Source organism: Nelumbo lutea, chromosome 6 (genome assembly GCF_056320005.1).
Source record: "Nelumbo lutea isolate HS-2025 chromosome 6, American lotus-T2T, whole genome shotgun sequence".
Classification (NCBI taxonomy): Eukaryota; Viridiplantae; Streptophyta; class Magnoliopsida; order Proteales; family Nelumbonaceae; genus Nelumbo; species Nelumbo lutea.
The window spans coordinates 25,987,286-26,001,424 of record NC_142689.1 but is presented as its reverse complement, the minus strand read 5'-3'; the positions used below and the strand labels follow the sequence as shown (position 1 = coordinate 26,001,424).

At 37.5% G+C, this 14,139-nt stretch overlaps 1 protein-coding gene across 1 annotated transcript; it reads right to left on the bottom strand.

Annotated features, from left to right (window-relative positions):
* Nucleotides 1-5,818: 5,818 nt before the first annotated feature.
* On the bottom strand, nt 5,819-13,890 carry LOC148848058 (sulfate transporter 3.1-like). The gene is made up of 12 exons (XM_088952578.1): nt 13,229-13,890; nt 12,904-13,111; nt 12,362-12,533; nt 11,653-11,718; nt 10,520-10,633; nt 10,143-10,259; nt 9,530-9,656; nt 7,201-7,487; nt 6,852-7,042; nt 6,665-6,750; nt 6,469-6,545; nt 5,819-6,355 (listed from the first exon to the last, which is right to left on the bottom strand). Exons 1-12 carry the CDS (start codon nt 13,560-13,562, stop codon nt 6,188-6,190), a joined length of 1,947 nt encoding a protein of 648 aa, XP_088808704.1. The 5' UTR covers nt 13,563-13,890; the 3' UTR covers nt 5,819-6,187.
* Nucleotides 13,891-14,139: the final 249 nt, after the last annotated feature.

The window sequence follows — 14,139 nt, the reverse complement described above, 5'->3', positions numbered from 1 at the left end:
GCATGAATGAGACTGAGTTTTGATTCACAGTCAGAATTGGAATTATAAATCTTTTGGAATGCGAATTAAAATAGTCTATTCCCCACTGTCTGCTTAGTTTTGGCTGGAATTGGAATCAGAATCAGAATTGGCTGGAATGAATTCTGATTCCCAATAAAGAGGAAAGGAATGACTATTCTCTCAAATGGAGAAATGGCATCGCACCATGAATGGGAATCAGATTTTGATACCATCCAACCATTGGAATCGGAATGGGTTCTAATTCTAGATCCCTATTCCCAATAATCAAATGGACCCTAAATTGGGGAAGCTCGCTAGACAACAATTCCACCTGTTTTTGCCAGAGGAATTCTGGTTGATCCGAATTGTCAACAGCATTTGGATTAAATTGGGTTCTTCATGGAAGCAAAGAAAAAGAATAGACTATGATGTGAATTGAAAAGATGAGCAAGAACGTTCAATTGGTGACATCTTGGTTCTATCTAGTCTTGGCCTTGTATATGCATGACATGATACATGCGCAATAGAGTCGATCCTTAATCTTGGTTAACCATTTGGTCTAAAACAATAAATTCGGAAGAATATCTAGGCATGCCCAAGTAGTGAATGATCTTAACACAATGGATACATAAATATTCATTTTTCCAAGCAAGCTTTCAAAACTTTTCTTCTGAAGATTTCTTAGTAGTAGGTGAAGACACAGGATGGAGAATTTATTTATTTTTTTTGCTAGGAATTTAAGAGAATTTAATTGATACCTTGTTTTTTTTACTTCTGCGCTTACTTCTCCATAAAAAAATGGATGTAACATAGAACCTCAACTCTAAGTTTGCTTGTCTTGCTTTTATTAGGGATGCTCATAGAAAACTGAATAAACAAAAAAAATCAAACCGAACCGATGAAATGGAATTGAAAATTGTGATTAACTGAATCAACCAGTTTGATTAACCTACATACATACATATATACATACACATGTATATTATGTACGCTTTCCATATATATTATATCTATTTTTATATACATTTTATATTATCTATATATTATAAAAAAACATATATACATTATATATAAATATATATTTATAATATAATATATTATATGTATTTCTAGTATTTATATGATATATTTATATATATATATATTTAATATATTATAAATATCAAAAAACCAAAAAATTGAATAACCAAACTGATCAAAAACCGAACCAATCAATTAATTAACCAATTAATTTTGGTTCATGAATTTCCAAAAACCAATAATACCGGTTTGATTTGAAAAATAAGCCCTTGGTTAACTGAACCGTAAGCACCGCTAACTTTTGTTGGTTTCATGATCTACGCTAAAGCTAGGCTCATGAACTACATTGAATTATTGATTAAAAGTGACTGTTAAATTAATTGATTGGGCCCCGATTACCTTTCACTACTTACTACCTTGAGCAAAATATGTAGTGGAAGACAGTTGATGATTCAATTGGATCATGTTCAAACAACTCTCTCTGTATATGGAAACACTTTGGTGCAAACTTAGACCAGCATGTTTGTCACCAAACTTAGCTAGGGGCATTTGATGCTGTTTGGGTCCAACTAGTTAAAGAGTTGGGCACCTAGTCTCCCACTCAACCTAGCTTTCTCGCATGTCACATCTCTGTGCAGTTTCGATTCCAATCCCTTAGAAAAAAGGAACCTCCACTAATCTGACTCAACTTTCTGCCCCCATGAGGTTTTTTTATGAAACCGTTGTGTCCATTAATGTTCCCAAAAGCACTAATAAAGTAGAAATAATTCTGCTGCAGTCCAGCACTTCTAGCCCAGTTAAGGACCCCCTTCCCGCTTTTTTTCTTTGGTGTTATGATCCAGAATGAATTGGCCAGAATCATTTCTAGTGCTTTACTGAGCCAAATGATGGCTCCTGCTCAAAGAATCATGGAGTGCTTCACCTAAGGACATGCCACCATGAATGCAACTCTCAATTCTCTGTTCATGTTTTAAGGAGGATCTCCTGTTAACAGTTGGTGAGAACTGTAATGTTAGCTTCTATTTTCTACTCTACGTTTCTACTTTCTACTAATTACAACTCCTTGACATAAGAGAGCTTTAGTATACTTTTTAATGAAAGCTGTCCTGTTAGCTTCTAAAGAGGCAAAGGCACAACAGTATTGAAAATATCCTCACGTTGTCTCCATGTAAGATCCATGTTTTGGAGTTCCTCTTGCCCCTTTTAGAGCGTTCTATTTGCACTATTGACCAAGGAGATCTTCTATGGGAGCCTATGCAAAAATTAGAAAAATGGGTTTTCATTGTCTTGTCGTTTGGTCTTTTCTGCCACATTTTCAATTCATTATGGGTCTAGCTTTTCAATCCATCCTCTAATAATTTATCTACTTATGTAATTGTTTGTTTATTAAAATGTTTCATAGTCATGATGTCCTCAGGCTATTTCTTGTTAGGAATTTCGAAAAGAATTTTAGGGCCCGTTGGGTTCATGGGAATAGGGGTCTAGAATCAGAATGGGAATGATCATTTTAATTCCAACTGTTTGGTTGGATGGAATCAAAATTCCATTCCCATTCCTAATGTAATGACATTCCCCCATTTGAGGGAATGGTCATTCTCTCCACCCTTCCTTGGGAATAAAATCCCATTCAAACTGATTTCAATTTCCATTGCGATTTCTGTTTGAACCAAACAGACTGTGGGAATAGATCATTTCGGTTCAGATTCTGACTCCAAAAGATTTTGATTCTGATTCGAATTCCGAATCTAACTGCAAATCAAAGGGATCCAATTCATTTCCTGGCCAAGATAATTATTGTTAGGGCTAGGCTTGGCTAAATCAGACAGAGGAGGAGGTTCTTTCTAAGCTGTGCTTGGCTTAGTTTCTCAGGGAAATTGGCTGTTTTATGTGTGGTGCCCACAGCCCACAAAGGTCTCTCTCTAACCAAGTGAGTTCTGTGTGGTGTTCCACTGTCAATGGTAGCAAGCTGGTCCATGTACAATTAATTTTGTTAGCCTTTTTGGGTTGGTAAGCACATGATGTAATCAAGATCCAGAATCAGGTCTGGAATACGATGCATCAAGACTTCATTGGTGGGGTACGCAGGTATCATCTGGTGTTATTCTGACTGTTTGTTTGTTAGTTGATGGGCTATGTATGGACGGCCTAGTCCATTGTTCTTTGCAAGTGTAGACTTCTCTAGGGCCCTAAGCAGCACCTTAGCCCTAGGTAAAGCCTCGCCAGTTAGCAGCTCCAGCTCTGCTCCAACCGGCCTCAGATTTCTAAACCAATATAGGAAACAAAAAAAAAAAGACTTGTTTTGGTAAGAGTGAGAATCTATAATCTATAAAAGTATACTTAAAACATTGGGAAGGTGTAGGTTGACACATGGTTTGCTTTTGGCTTGATAGGCATGCTCTAAAATTTTCACATGTGTTTTTCTCTCCCTTCACTCCTTTACTCTCTCTCTCTCTCTCTCTCTCACTTCTCTTTTGGTTGGCATTCAAAAATTACAAGAATGTCAAGTATAAGACAAACCTCCCTCTCTATATAATTGACTCTATAATATTTGAAAATTACATAAATGCTACATATAAGACAAATACACATTCTTTACCTTGCCATTTAATTACTTCCATGATATTCAAAAATTAGAGGAGTGCCACATATAAGACAAACCTCCTTATGTAATTGATTCTATGACATTCGAAAATTACAGGAGTGTCACATACAATTATTTAAGATTATGCCATCCCTCTTCTTTCTCAATTCCCTCTCTCCTCCTATTCTCTATCTCAATATTTATTTATTTATTTATTTTATTATTACTATTATCTAAATATTTATTTATTTAATAAATTTTAATAATTTATTTATTTTAATAAAATAAATCAATAAAATAATTTAGTAAAATGAATTATTTATTTTATTTTAATAAAATAAATAAACATATATTTATTTAATTAGAAATAATTTACTACCAAATTATTCTCTCCCCTTCAGCCCAATATTTAGGGCTGTTAATGAGTCAAGCCTAGTTTGAGACAACCTATACCAGTCCCATCCCAATAAACTATTATTTATTTATTTTATTCAATTTAATAAATTATTATATAAACATTAATTTATTTAAGAAAAACTATGGCTAAACCAATGGGTTGGGTTTATCATGATGGAGCTAAATTGATTGAACATAATTATAATGGTTTTGATTCCATGATTTTATCTTAATTAATTATTGGATTGATTTTTGTTCTTACCTGTCCAGAATTGATTCAGGTCCAAAACAAAATATTTTACGAAATATATAATTTTTTTATCTTTCTTGTAATTTTTATCATGTTTCATGTTTAAAATAGTAAATTTGATAAATAATAAATAAGATAGTATTAGTTAAAAATGTTTAACTTATTAACATAAAAAAAATTAGTATTATTTTAACTATTGTTTTCAATATAATCGGGTTTATGATTTGATCCCAATTAAATAATTGGTTCAAGATTGGTTCTACATAGTCCTGACTTATTGACAACTCTAAACCAGATTGGGCCCTACTATAGTTATTTGTTATTCGTAATAGTGTAGTTATAGGTATTCTATTTAAAAAAATATAACATAATTTATTATTGTATCTCCAAATGTCATTTTTCTATTTCCCCGTATGTGATATAGATTAAAGGCAAAGAATGGAAAATATGATTTGAACCTGGCTTATATAACACTCGTACCTGAACCTGGCTTATATAACTTAAAATGGGTCCAACTAAGACTAAAGAAGATGAGGCCATCGAGAACTCTTATGTAGACGACCTTTAGGTTCTGCAAGTGCTCATCTAGGTTCTGTCACTGGGTCGGGTCTGGTTCAGGTCAGGGTAGACCCGACCCTGTAAGTCAATGCGAAGAACCAGTTGCCACTATAGGGTCTCTAATAGGAATTAATTTGATAATAACTATTTTTTTTGTTAAATTGGCACACATAATATTATGGGTTTGACTATGATACCAGAAAAACTTGTAATCTATCAAAATTGAATTGGGGGTATTTTCTAATAATGTCAATATATGTATATATGGTGGTTGGGTGTTAATTCGTTTGAACAAATCCTGATCCATTTACTAGACCCTGTATACTAGGGTTGCATAAAAGATCACCTAGGAAAAGTGATTTGATACATGTTGAAGGACTAGAAGAGCTAGGAACAGATGGAAAAGGACTTGAGTAGAACCGTAGATTTAACAAATGATTTAAGCAACGATAATTAATGAAGGATACGAACATTCAACAGAATGGTGAAACAGGATTCATGTAACTGACTCCATATAATTGGGACGAGGCATAGGTGCTGATGATAATGACCCTATATAATCGGTCATCCATTCCTTTGGGTCTGCCTGACCCTTTCAAAGCCCTAGGCTCATTGTAACTTTTCTTTATAAGTTCCTTTCCTGATTGAAATTGCAGTTATTGGCTTGTCAATTTGTTTTTATTTTCTTCTTTTGATGGGGTCAAGATTGCATCAGTCCTCTTAGTATAAATTAAATTAAACATGAAATTGTTGATGGCTGAGGTAAATTAGGTTGTGTTCGGAAACGATGCAAATAGAGTGTAAATCCCGGTTCAGGGTAAATTTGCACTCTGGTTCACTTTTGCTTGTGTTTTGGCAACATTACAATTATGCATTGACAAATGACATGACAATACATATTTATATTGACAATAAGATATAAAAGTACATTAATAAAAAAGAATTAAATGTGCATTCAAGTGGGCTTTTGATAAAAAAAGCATATGCTTTATTAAAATTCATGTTTGCATCCATTACAGCTAAAAGTCTGGTAAAAAAGTAAATTTGTATGAACTGTTACACTCTATATTTACATTCGCACTTATTTGCATGGTTTCCAAGCGCAGCCTTACAAACAGTACATTTAAGAAAATAAAGCTTGATTAATTCTTAATGAACATATATATAAAATTTTCTACAGAATACAAAAGGTCAGCAGAGAAAAGCCTCCCAAGTTTCACTTAAAGGAGGCAAAACCCGCTCTGGTTCACTGGATTTGCAAAATATGTGCGAGTCCTCCTTCAATATTAGTAGGATATAGTAGCTAGATTACGTACATAAAAGCTCATACAAGCATAGCGATTCGCTCTCTTAATGCTTAATTTACTATAAATTAATTAAGCTCATACAATCTCTCTTGCAGGGGCTGACTTGCACGTATGTAGCATGAAGTTGCATGCTCCCACTGCCTCTGCAACCGTCAGATAGACCCATTCCTGGCCAATGTCCTCAAGGAACTTGGATTTGTCTAGCTTCTTCATCACTTCGCTTCCTGGGTTGACTAGGGCGAGCTGGTGGGTGGTGGGTCGACAAAGCAGCAAATTAATAAAGAAAATGTTTTCAGTAGATTGGTTGAAATTTGCAGTACGTAGTAGCCTAGTTAAGATCATATAATATCTTTTACCTTTAGCCCTCTTCTGTCGATGTTCTTCTTCACCTCTTCCAGCATGCTGATCCCGCTTGTATCTATGCTAGCTACGCCTGTCAAATAGCTTTTTTGTTTTAGTTATGAGGTAGCTAGGAGTCACAGATTAATTTTTATGGTAAAACTGAAACATCAACATCAGTGAGAACTGATCGAGAAGGATATGGATACATACAGCCCATGTCCAGAATAATGTACTGTAAGCTGGTTTCTCCTGTTGATTTTAGCTTCTCTTCCTCCTCATTGATCCATCTCGAGATCCTTTTAATTTAAGAACAAAATTAATTTTATGCGTTTGTTTGTTCGATTTTAAGTACTGGGGTCTCAACAGAAGTAACTATTAATTAATATTATATACATACCTTTCTCTCAAGTAGTTTGCATTGGCAAAGTAGATGGGCGCATCGACTCGAAGTATGAAGATTCCAGAGATGTTATTAGCTACTGGGTACTGATCGAAACTTCGATAAGTCATGGAGTTGGGAATGTTGCCAAGAGCACTGGTCCTTGGCCTTGCCACGAACAGAAGCACTCTAAGTATTGATAAAGAGACCTGCATTCATCCATTCATTCGTTCACGTAAAATAACGAATCATTTAATAAGAAGATCGATGAGAGTAAGTGAGAGCGCCTCTCTAGTGTCGACTGTACCAGAGGAGGTAGGGAGCTTATTGACAACCCTCAGCAGTAGCACACAGCAGGTATACGTACCGCTATTACTAAGCCGATCTCGACACTGCCAAAAACTACACCGATGTATGCACCGATGCAGACGATGAAGTCGAACTTGTCGACCTGCCACAGATGGACGGCGGCTTCATAGTCGATCAAGCCAAGCATTGCAGAAATAATAATGGAAGAGAGCACCACCAGAGGAGTGTAGTGGAACAATGGCGTTAGGAACAGCAGTGTTATCATCACTGCGGTTGCCATCACAATGTTGGAAACTGCCGTCTTGCAGCCTGCGTTGAAGTTTACTGCTGACCTCGAGAATGGCCCTGCAATTCCAATTACACTCTATTTTATTAATTACTTAGTAAATGACAAAATACACCACTACTGCTTTTCTTATTTCTAACTAAGCATAGCTAGCTAATATTAAAAAAAAAATTGGGGGTTGAAACTGTAGTATTAATTGGGTTGGGAATGGGAAATGCCAATATATAGATCATGAACTTTCATGGTTTTAAAAACCGGATCAGACCGGACGGTTGGACTGGTTGACTCAGGAACGGTCAGGTAATCGGTTCTGTTTCACCCTAAAACTTGTTTTTTGGCCAAAATTATTGATTTTATCAGAAACTCATAGACCAAGGCAATCAAACCGTCAATCCAAATAATAGTTTTGACCGTTTTTCTATTTTATTTATTTTTTAAGTCAAAACGAACCATCTATTCAAACCAAATGATCAGACCATTCGACCTAAGAACCAATCTCCAAAAAGTTCCAGTTTTTAAACCCTTAGATCCTTTACCTAGGAGTGTATATGTGCATTTAGGCAGTGTGTATGAGAGACGAGGGGGAGGAGAAAAGTTTCAATCAGCATCTATGCATTGCCAACCATACAGGATTATTGGTTACATGAATCCTATTTTATTCTGTCATTTTATTATGTCAGGGCCATATCTATTCATATTATTATGCCTCAGTCTTTGAATAAATAATTTAACATCAAATGCATTTTTAGTTAAAAATACAAAAATACCCATATCATATGCATATTTACGAACTTATTCCCTTCTCAAACCCAATCCAATTAAATTAATTAATTACTTAATTAACCCAATTGTGTTAGTGTTAGGGTTATATATAGAACAATAGAAGATGCAGTTAAAGGTCGGGCTGGATTAGGAAAATTTTGGCGTTGTAAACAGGGCTAGCTCACCCTGTTGTAACAGTATTGATGATGGATGCATTTAGCGATATCAATGGGTCGGGTTAAAAGATAAGTCCGGTTTGACCTGATTTTATAAGGCTAGGTTGGGGTCAGGTTTATTTAGGTGTAGGGTCAGGGTTTTGATTCTTTTACTAGAGTTAGGTTTGGGTTTTGGCTGGTACCCCTACACATATAGAGGGTATTTTTGTATTGGGATTTTTGGACTGCAATCCCCCTCAGAAATCTAATTTGCAGTCCCCTCCTAATCTCCTAGTAGCCCTCCTATATACCGCATCCTGCCCGTAAATTTGGCATCAATCTACGGGCAGGATTCAGTCCACCCCTAGTCTACTAGTAGCTCCACCTAGGGGTGGACTGAACGGTAAAAACCCCTTTTGTATTTACAATGACTTTTTAACTCTATAGCTTTTTTTAGATGCCTTTTTAACCCTATAGCCTTGAAGTTTAGGATTTCTTTTTTAGGGAGAATGACTGATCAGTCTAGGTCAGAATTTTCTAGCCCCACCGTACAGGGGGGATGAATTCTGACCGTGAATTGATGCCAAAGTCACGGGCAGGATGCAACTTGGGGGGGGGGGGGCTACTAATAGACTATGGGGGGTTGTCATTTCAGAATTCTGCATTGGGTTGCAGTGTATTTAACTATTTTTTTCCCTTCCAGACCATGGATGGCTTAAGATCCAGGATTTAATACAGCATCAGGGTGGATTGCCTAGGAGGAACTGACGGGATCCAACCGGCTGGCTCAACTGGACAGTCCCAAGGTTTTTAAAACTAGACTGGATGGGAAATCATTCTAGGGACCAGTACCTAGGTTGAATGGTTCGATCGTCCAGTTCAAATGGATGAACCGTTTTAACTTAAAAAAAAATAAAAACCAGCCAAAAATCATTATATAGGTCAATGGTTCAATCACCCGAATCAGCTATTTGCTAACCAAATTAACAAATTTTGACCATAAAATAGGTTTTCGGATGGAACGAAACCGTTTTTCAGTTTTCCTGGTCCTGACTATCCGGTCCAGTCCGATTTTAAAAACCATGAAACCCCTAACTTTTTAATCAGAGTTGCGCATAGACATATATAGAGGGTGAGAAGGGCATTGCATTTTGACATATTGATGATAAATAAATGAAAATAACCTGTAGTCAAGTAGCAAGAAGTGCAGGAACCGGCTATGTTCATCATGCCGAAAGCAATCATCTCTTTGTTTCCGTCGATGTGATAGTTCTTAAACATAGCAAAGCTTCTCCCCACTGCGATCCCTTCCTGTGTTTTAACAAGCGCACTGCTCTTTAGTTTACAAGGTAAAAATACACCACCAAATGCTAATTTGAGCCACTACTGTTCCCTCGTTAACAGTCACCCAGCCACCAGATCCAGCCTTTCCACTTTGGTGAGATCTAGGGTTTTAATTCAGTGGGAATAAGAATAAAAATGGTCACATGGGTGACGGGGCAGAGCAACCTCCAACACCAACCCACCCCCCACATTACGACTATGCTCCTCAGTCATCCATTCTCTAACCACGTGATTGAACCTTTTGGTCACGTGCAGCTCCCTCAGCTGCGGGACCTACCCACCAAACAACGTGGCATGGCCCGACCGGACGACTCAAGAATTATTAAAGTATGCGGAGGCATTCGTGGTCTGAGAAGAGTCAAAGACGTTATCATCGAGCGCTGGAGCTTGGTGGGCTCTGGACCTCTGGTTAAATATCGATGACGCGAAGGGAATAATTTGACCCAGACTTACAGCGAGAGCGATCACGCCGGTGATGATTCCGGTTTTCATGACCACCGTCAGATACTGGGACCCAAAAGTCAAGTGGGTCAAGGACGGGGGGTTGAGCCCTTTCTTCAAGTGTCCTATCTGTACAAAACATGACGAGAGAATACACCGTGTCAAACACCTTTACGTAGCAGTGCAGCGAAAGATATTATAAATCAATTCGATTGTAACTTCACATCGATCAGAACCATTTGTTTTGTCCCACCAACTGCTTCATCAAGCTTGGTGGGACCATGCATATAGAAGGGCGTCGATGAATTGTTATATATATATATATATACAAGGAATATAAAACAGCAGAAGAAGGAGTGAGATAGGATTCCTCAGTCAACAGTCCTCACCACTTGAACGCCATGATTTTCAGCATGAGTGAAGTAAACGAGGAGGCTTCCCAGAATAACGGACGTAAGTGGCGCTAGGGCAGATATCCAAAAGAACCTTGGCCGTCTCTTACTCTGCTCCCCGTCAAAAACAAAACAGAGTTTCAACTCTATATTAAAGACTGAGAAGTAAGAATTTAACCTAATGGACCTCAAATTGAGTATTAGAGAAATAAAAGAAAGGAAGGAACAAAAACGGGCCCATCTGCTTGCTAAAAACTTGCCCAGTCCCTGTTTAGGAGTACTTATTTTTAAGCACTTACTGAAAAAATACTTATTTTAGGCCGGGACGTACTACACCAATAAACATTTATTTGTTGTATCTGTTTGGAAAATAAACCCGAATAAGCACTTTTTTAGAAAAAAACCCATTTTTGAATAATCCACAATTTTGCCCTTTATTTTTTCAAGCGCTTTTTGAAAAAAGCACTTATTGGGTTTCTGTCCAGTTTTGGCCCTTCACGTAATTTTCAAAATACCTACACTTATTATGATAATCATGTTTACCCAATAAGTAATCCCAAACTACCACCTAATCAATAAAAAAATTGGTTTCTTAAGATTCTTAACAAATATGGCAAGAAACAGGCTCATTTGTAATTACTTAATGAACCCCATTGCTTAGATTAGAAAATAGAGACTTGTTCCATTTTAATTTTCTTTTGTTAATTCTAAAGTGTAATGGTCATTAGGATACATTCTCATGGTCGGGCGAGGTCACTTTCTAACCCGACCCATTTCCGCCCCTAAGTTGGTGAGCTTTTTGGGAATCTTATAAAAAGTGTAGCAACTTTTTCTTCTACAGTTGAATTCACTAAGCTTTGTAACCCTAGCAAATGAGGAAAGATTAACCAGGGTTCAATTGAGAAAAGGATATTTCTTATAAACATAACTATGTTGAAAACAAAAAACCCATTTTGGTTTCTTGCAGACATACTCATATGAAAGTTCAAATTATTGCTGTTTGTTATCACTTTTGGGCAACTAAAATAGAAGTGGGCATAGTTGTATTTTGTTGTATTGTATTTACTTTAAAAGCGTGCTGTCCTACACTAGTTTGATGAACAACAAAAATAGTTACTAGATTTACTTACAAAGTATCTAGTGAGCATGAGAAAGAAGAGGAAGCAGCAGCCCAGTACAGCACTTTCCCATCTCCACTGTAACAACAACAACAATCATCATCATCAGCAATGAGTTGGAGAAACCAACAAAATTAAGAGAAAAAAAGTGAAGAAATAGAAGTTAATTCATATATTTCAATGGCTAAATTAATTCTCGTGTTTCAAAAAAATAAAACCAGAAAATTGTCCTTATGGGTGATTTTCTTTTAATCTGTGGCCGAATAAGATTTGGGGTTAGTCCTTAATTCATGTTTCATTGTAATACACCTAAAAGTCCTGGTTTTTTATTTTCTTGAGCAACCTCTCTCTCTCTCTCTCTCTCTCTCTCATTTTTTGTAAATAAAGAAGAGATAAAAAAAAATACAGAAAGAAAAGCCATAGTATATATCCTCTGTCTCTGTCATGCTAGATTAAATTTTAAGTTGGGTGAAGTTTCTTTTTACCAAAACAGACGAAGAAAAATTGGGTGGTCTTCTTAAAAACTGGAAAACTATCAGTATGGAATCATGGTTGACTGTTAATAGGAGAAAAGAAAAATTTTTTTTTTTAATATCTCCTTTAAAGAAAAGGCCACCCTAAAATTAAAGCAACCAATAAACCCATAATTTATTAGAGGTTATGCTCGTACTCAGTGACTATTGTTTTTGGGTCTTGAATGAAGGAGAAATTTGATTATAACCTGATGTGTTTGGGTGAAGACAGAACGCATGACAGAAACAACATCAGTGGCATGGGTGAAATGTTCCAACCCAAGGATCCCCTTCAGCTGTTGTAGACAAACAACCGTGGCTGCTCCGGCCATGAAACCGACTATTGTTGCGTGTGACAGAAAATCCACGATAAACCCAAGCCTGTGCAGAGTTACACGCCAAAAGTTTCAGACAAAGTTAAGGAAAATACTCATCAGTTTTCTCTCATCATTGTTTTTGGAGTCAATATCTATCCATTTCTTTTCCCAACTCATGTCTTTTTAGCTACCAGTGTCGTTAGTTAAACATGCAAAATGAAAAAACCTAAGAAAACCTTATCCACTCCACCAGCCCACCCAGAGAGAGCTAGCTTTGACAGAAAGCGTAACATTGATCTATATATGTTTTACTTTCTTAAGTCTGTATCAAACCGGCCTACAGTGGAAGAACCAGATATCAACTGAAATGTTGGATATGGGAATAGGGACCCTCTTCGCATTCCAAGTTTCTCATCTTATTTCATCATACCAACCTTAAGATTCCCAAGGTAGCTTGTAGAGCTCCGGCGAAGAATGTAGCCGTGAAAGCAAGGTGAAGATAAAGCGTCGGATGCTCATTAGCATTCACCTCCTTCCCCAACATAGAAGCCGTAAGGAGTGATGCAACAGCTACAGTCCCCACGGCCAAATCCCTGGAACTCCCCATCATGGCGTACACCAACGGCGGGACAAAGCTCGAGTCTGCATTGCTCATGATGACAAAACTTAATTTTAAGAATAATAGTAACAATATTAATAAACTTTTTCTGTTACTTAAGATTATGAATTATCTTCGTTCCCCGACATTCGAATACTCACATAGGCCAAGGATCGGTGGTAAGTTGGCTAGCTTGGCATAGCTTATCCCCTGGGGGATAGCGAGGCTGGTGATAGTAATCCCGGCGATAAGGTCGGCTTTGAAGTACTGGAAAGTGTAGCGAGGAGCCCATTCGAGAATGGGTAGGAAGTACTGCAAGCCCAATATGAACTTCCGAGAGGGTGGTTGGTTCTTGAATTGCCGAACTGGGTCGTCGGGAAAAAAGGTCTCCTTCAAGGATTTCTTCAGTGATTTGTAAAATGGCTGTGACGGTGGTATCGCCACGCGATGCCCACAGTCGCCGCTCGAGGGGAATACGTAGTCGGCGTTACCCATTTCTGGGCCAAGTTACACTGGGGCTCTGACGTTTATTGCTACAAAATTTAGAGGCGGTGTTGCCAAACTTAGTGGCTCTCTTTTCTCGGCCGGTCGGAGAGGTTGACGATTTGCACTAAATGTAGAAAAAAGGCTCGTAAAGTAGAGTGGTTCCAAATGTGATGGCTTATGGCTGTGGTGTGGTCTTCTTGTTCTACCTTCTACGATAGCAGAAAGTATAGAGAAGAGTTCTATCGATCTATTCTGCCAAACTAGGAGCAGAATTGAAGGAGGCGGTGGCGGCCCAAGGTGGAGAAATCCGCCGGAGGGAGGGAGGGGTGGAGCGAGACCGAGGGGGAGAGGAATTGGGGTTTATATAGAGAAGTGGTGGGGGTTTAATCTAATCTAAGTGCGTTGTGGGTCCTCCGAATGAATGGGCTGAGGCTGATACTTTGAGAAGACACGTGTGGTAAAAAGAAACAATGGACCAATCAGGTTTACGTACATTAAATATCAGGGGTCTAGTTCAAATACTCTACAGTTTCGTTATAATACAGGGCCAATCATGATATAACACGTCAGATTCGTGGCTTCAGGC

Bases quoted from the DNA above. Each gene is read 5' to 3' on its own strand.
- LOC148848058 (XM_088952578.1), bottom strand. From the start codon at position 13,562: ATGGGTAACGCCGACTACGTATTCCCCTCGAGCGGCGACTGTGGGCAT. The intron at 10,634-11,652 runs GTAAGTAAATCT...GACGGGGAGCAG, and splicing joins TCATGCTCACTAGATACTTT to AGTAAGAGACGGCCAAGGTT. The intron at 6,751-6,851 runs GTATGTATATAA...TTAAATTAAAAG, and splicing joins GCAAACTACTTGAGAGAAAG to GATCTCGAGATGGATCAATG.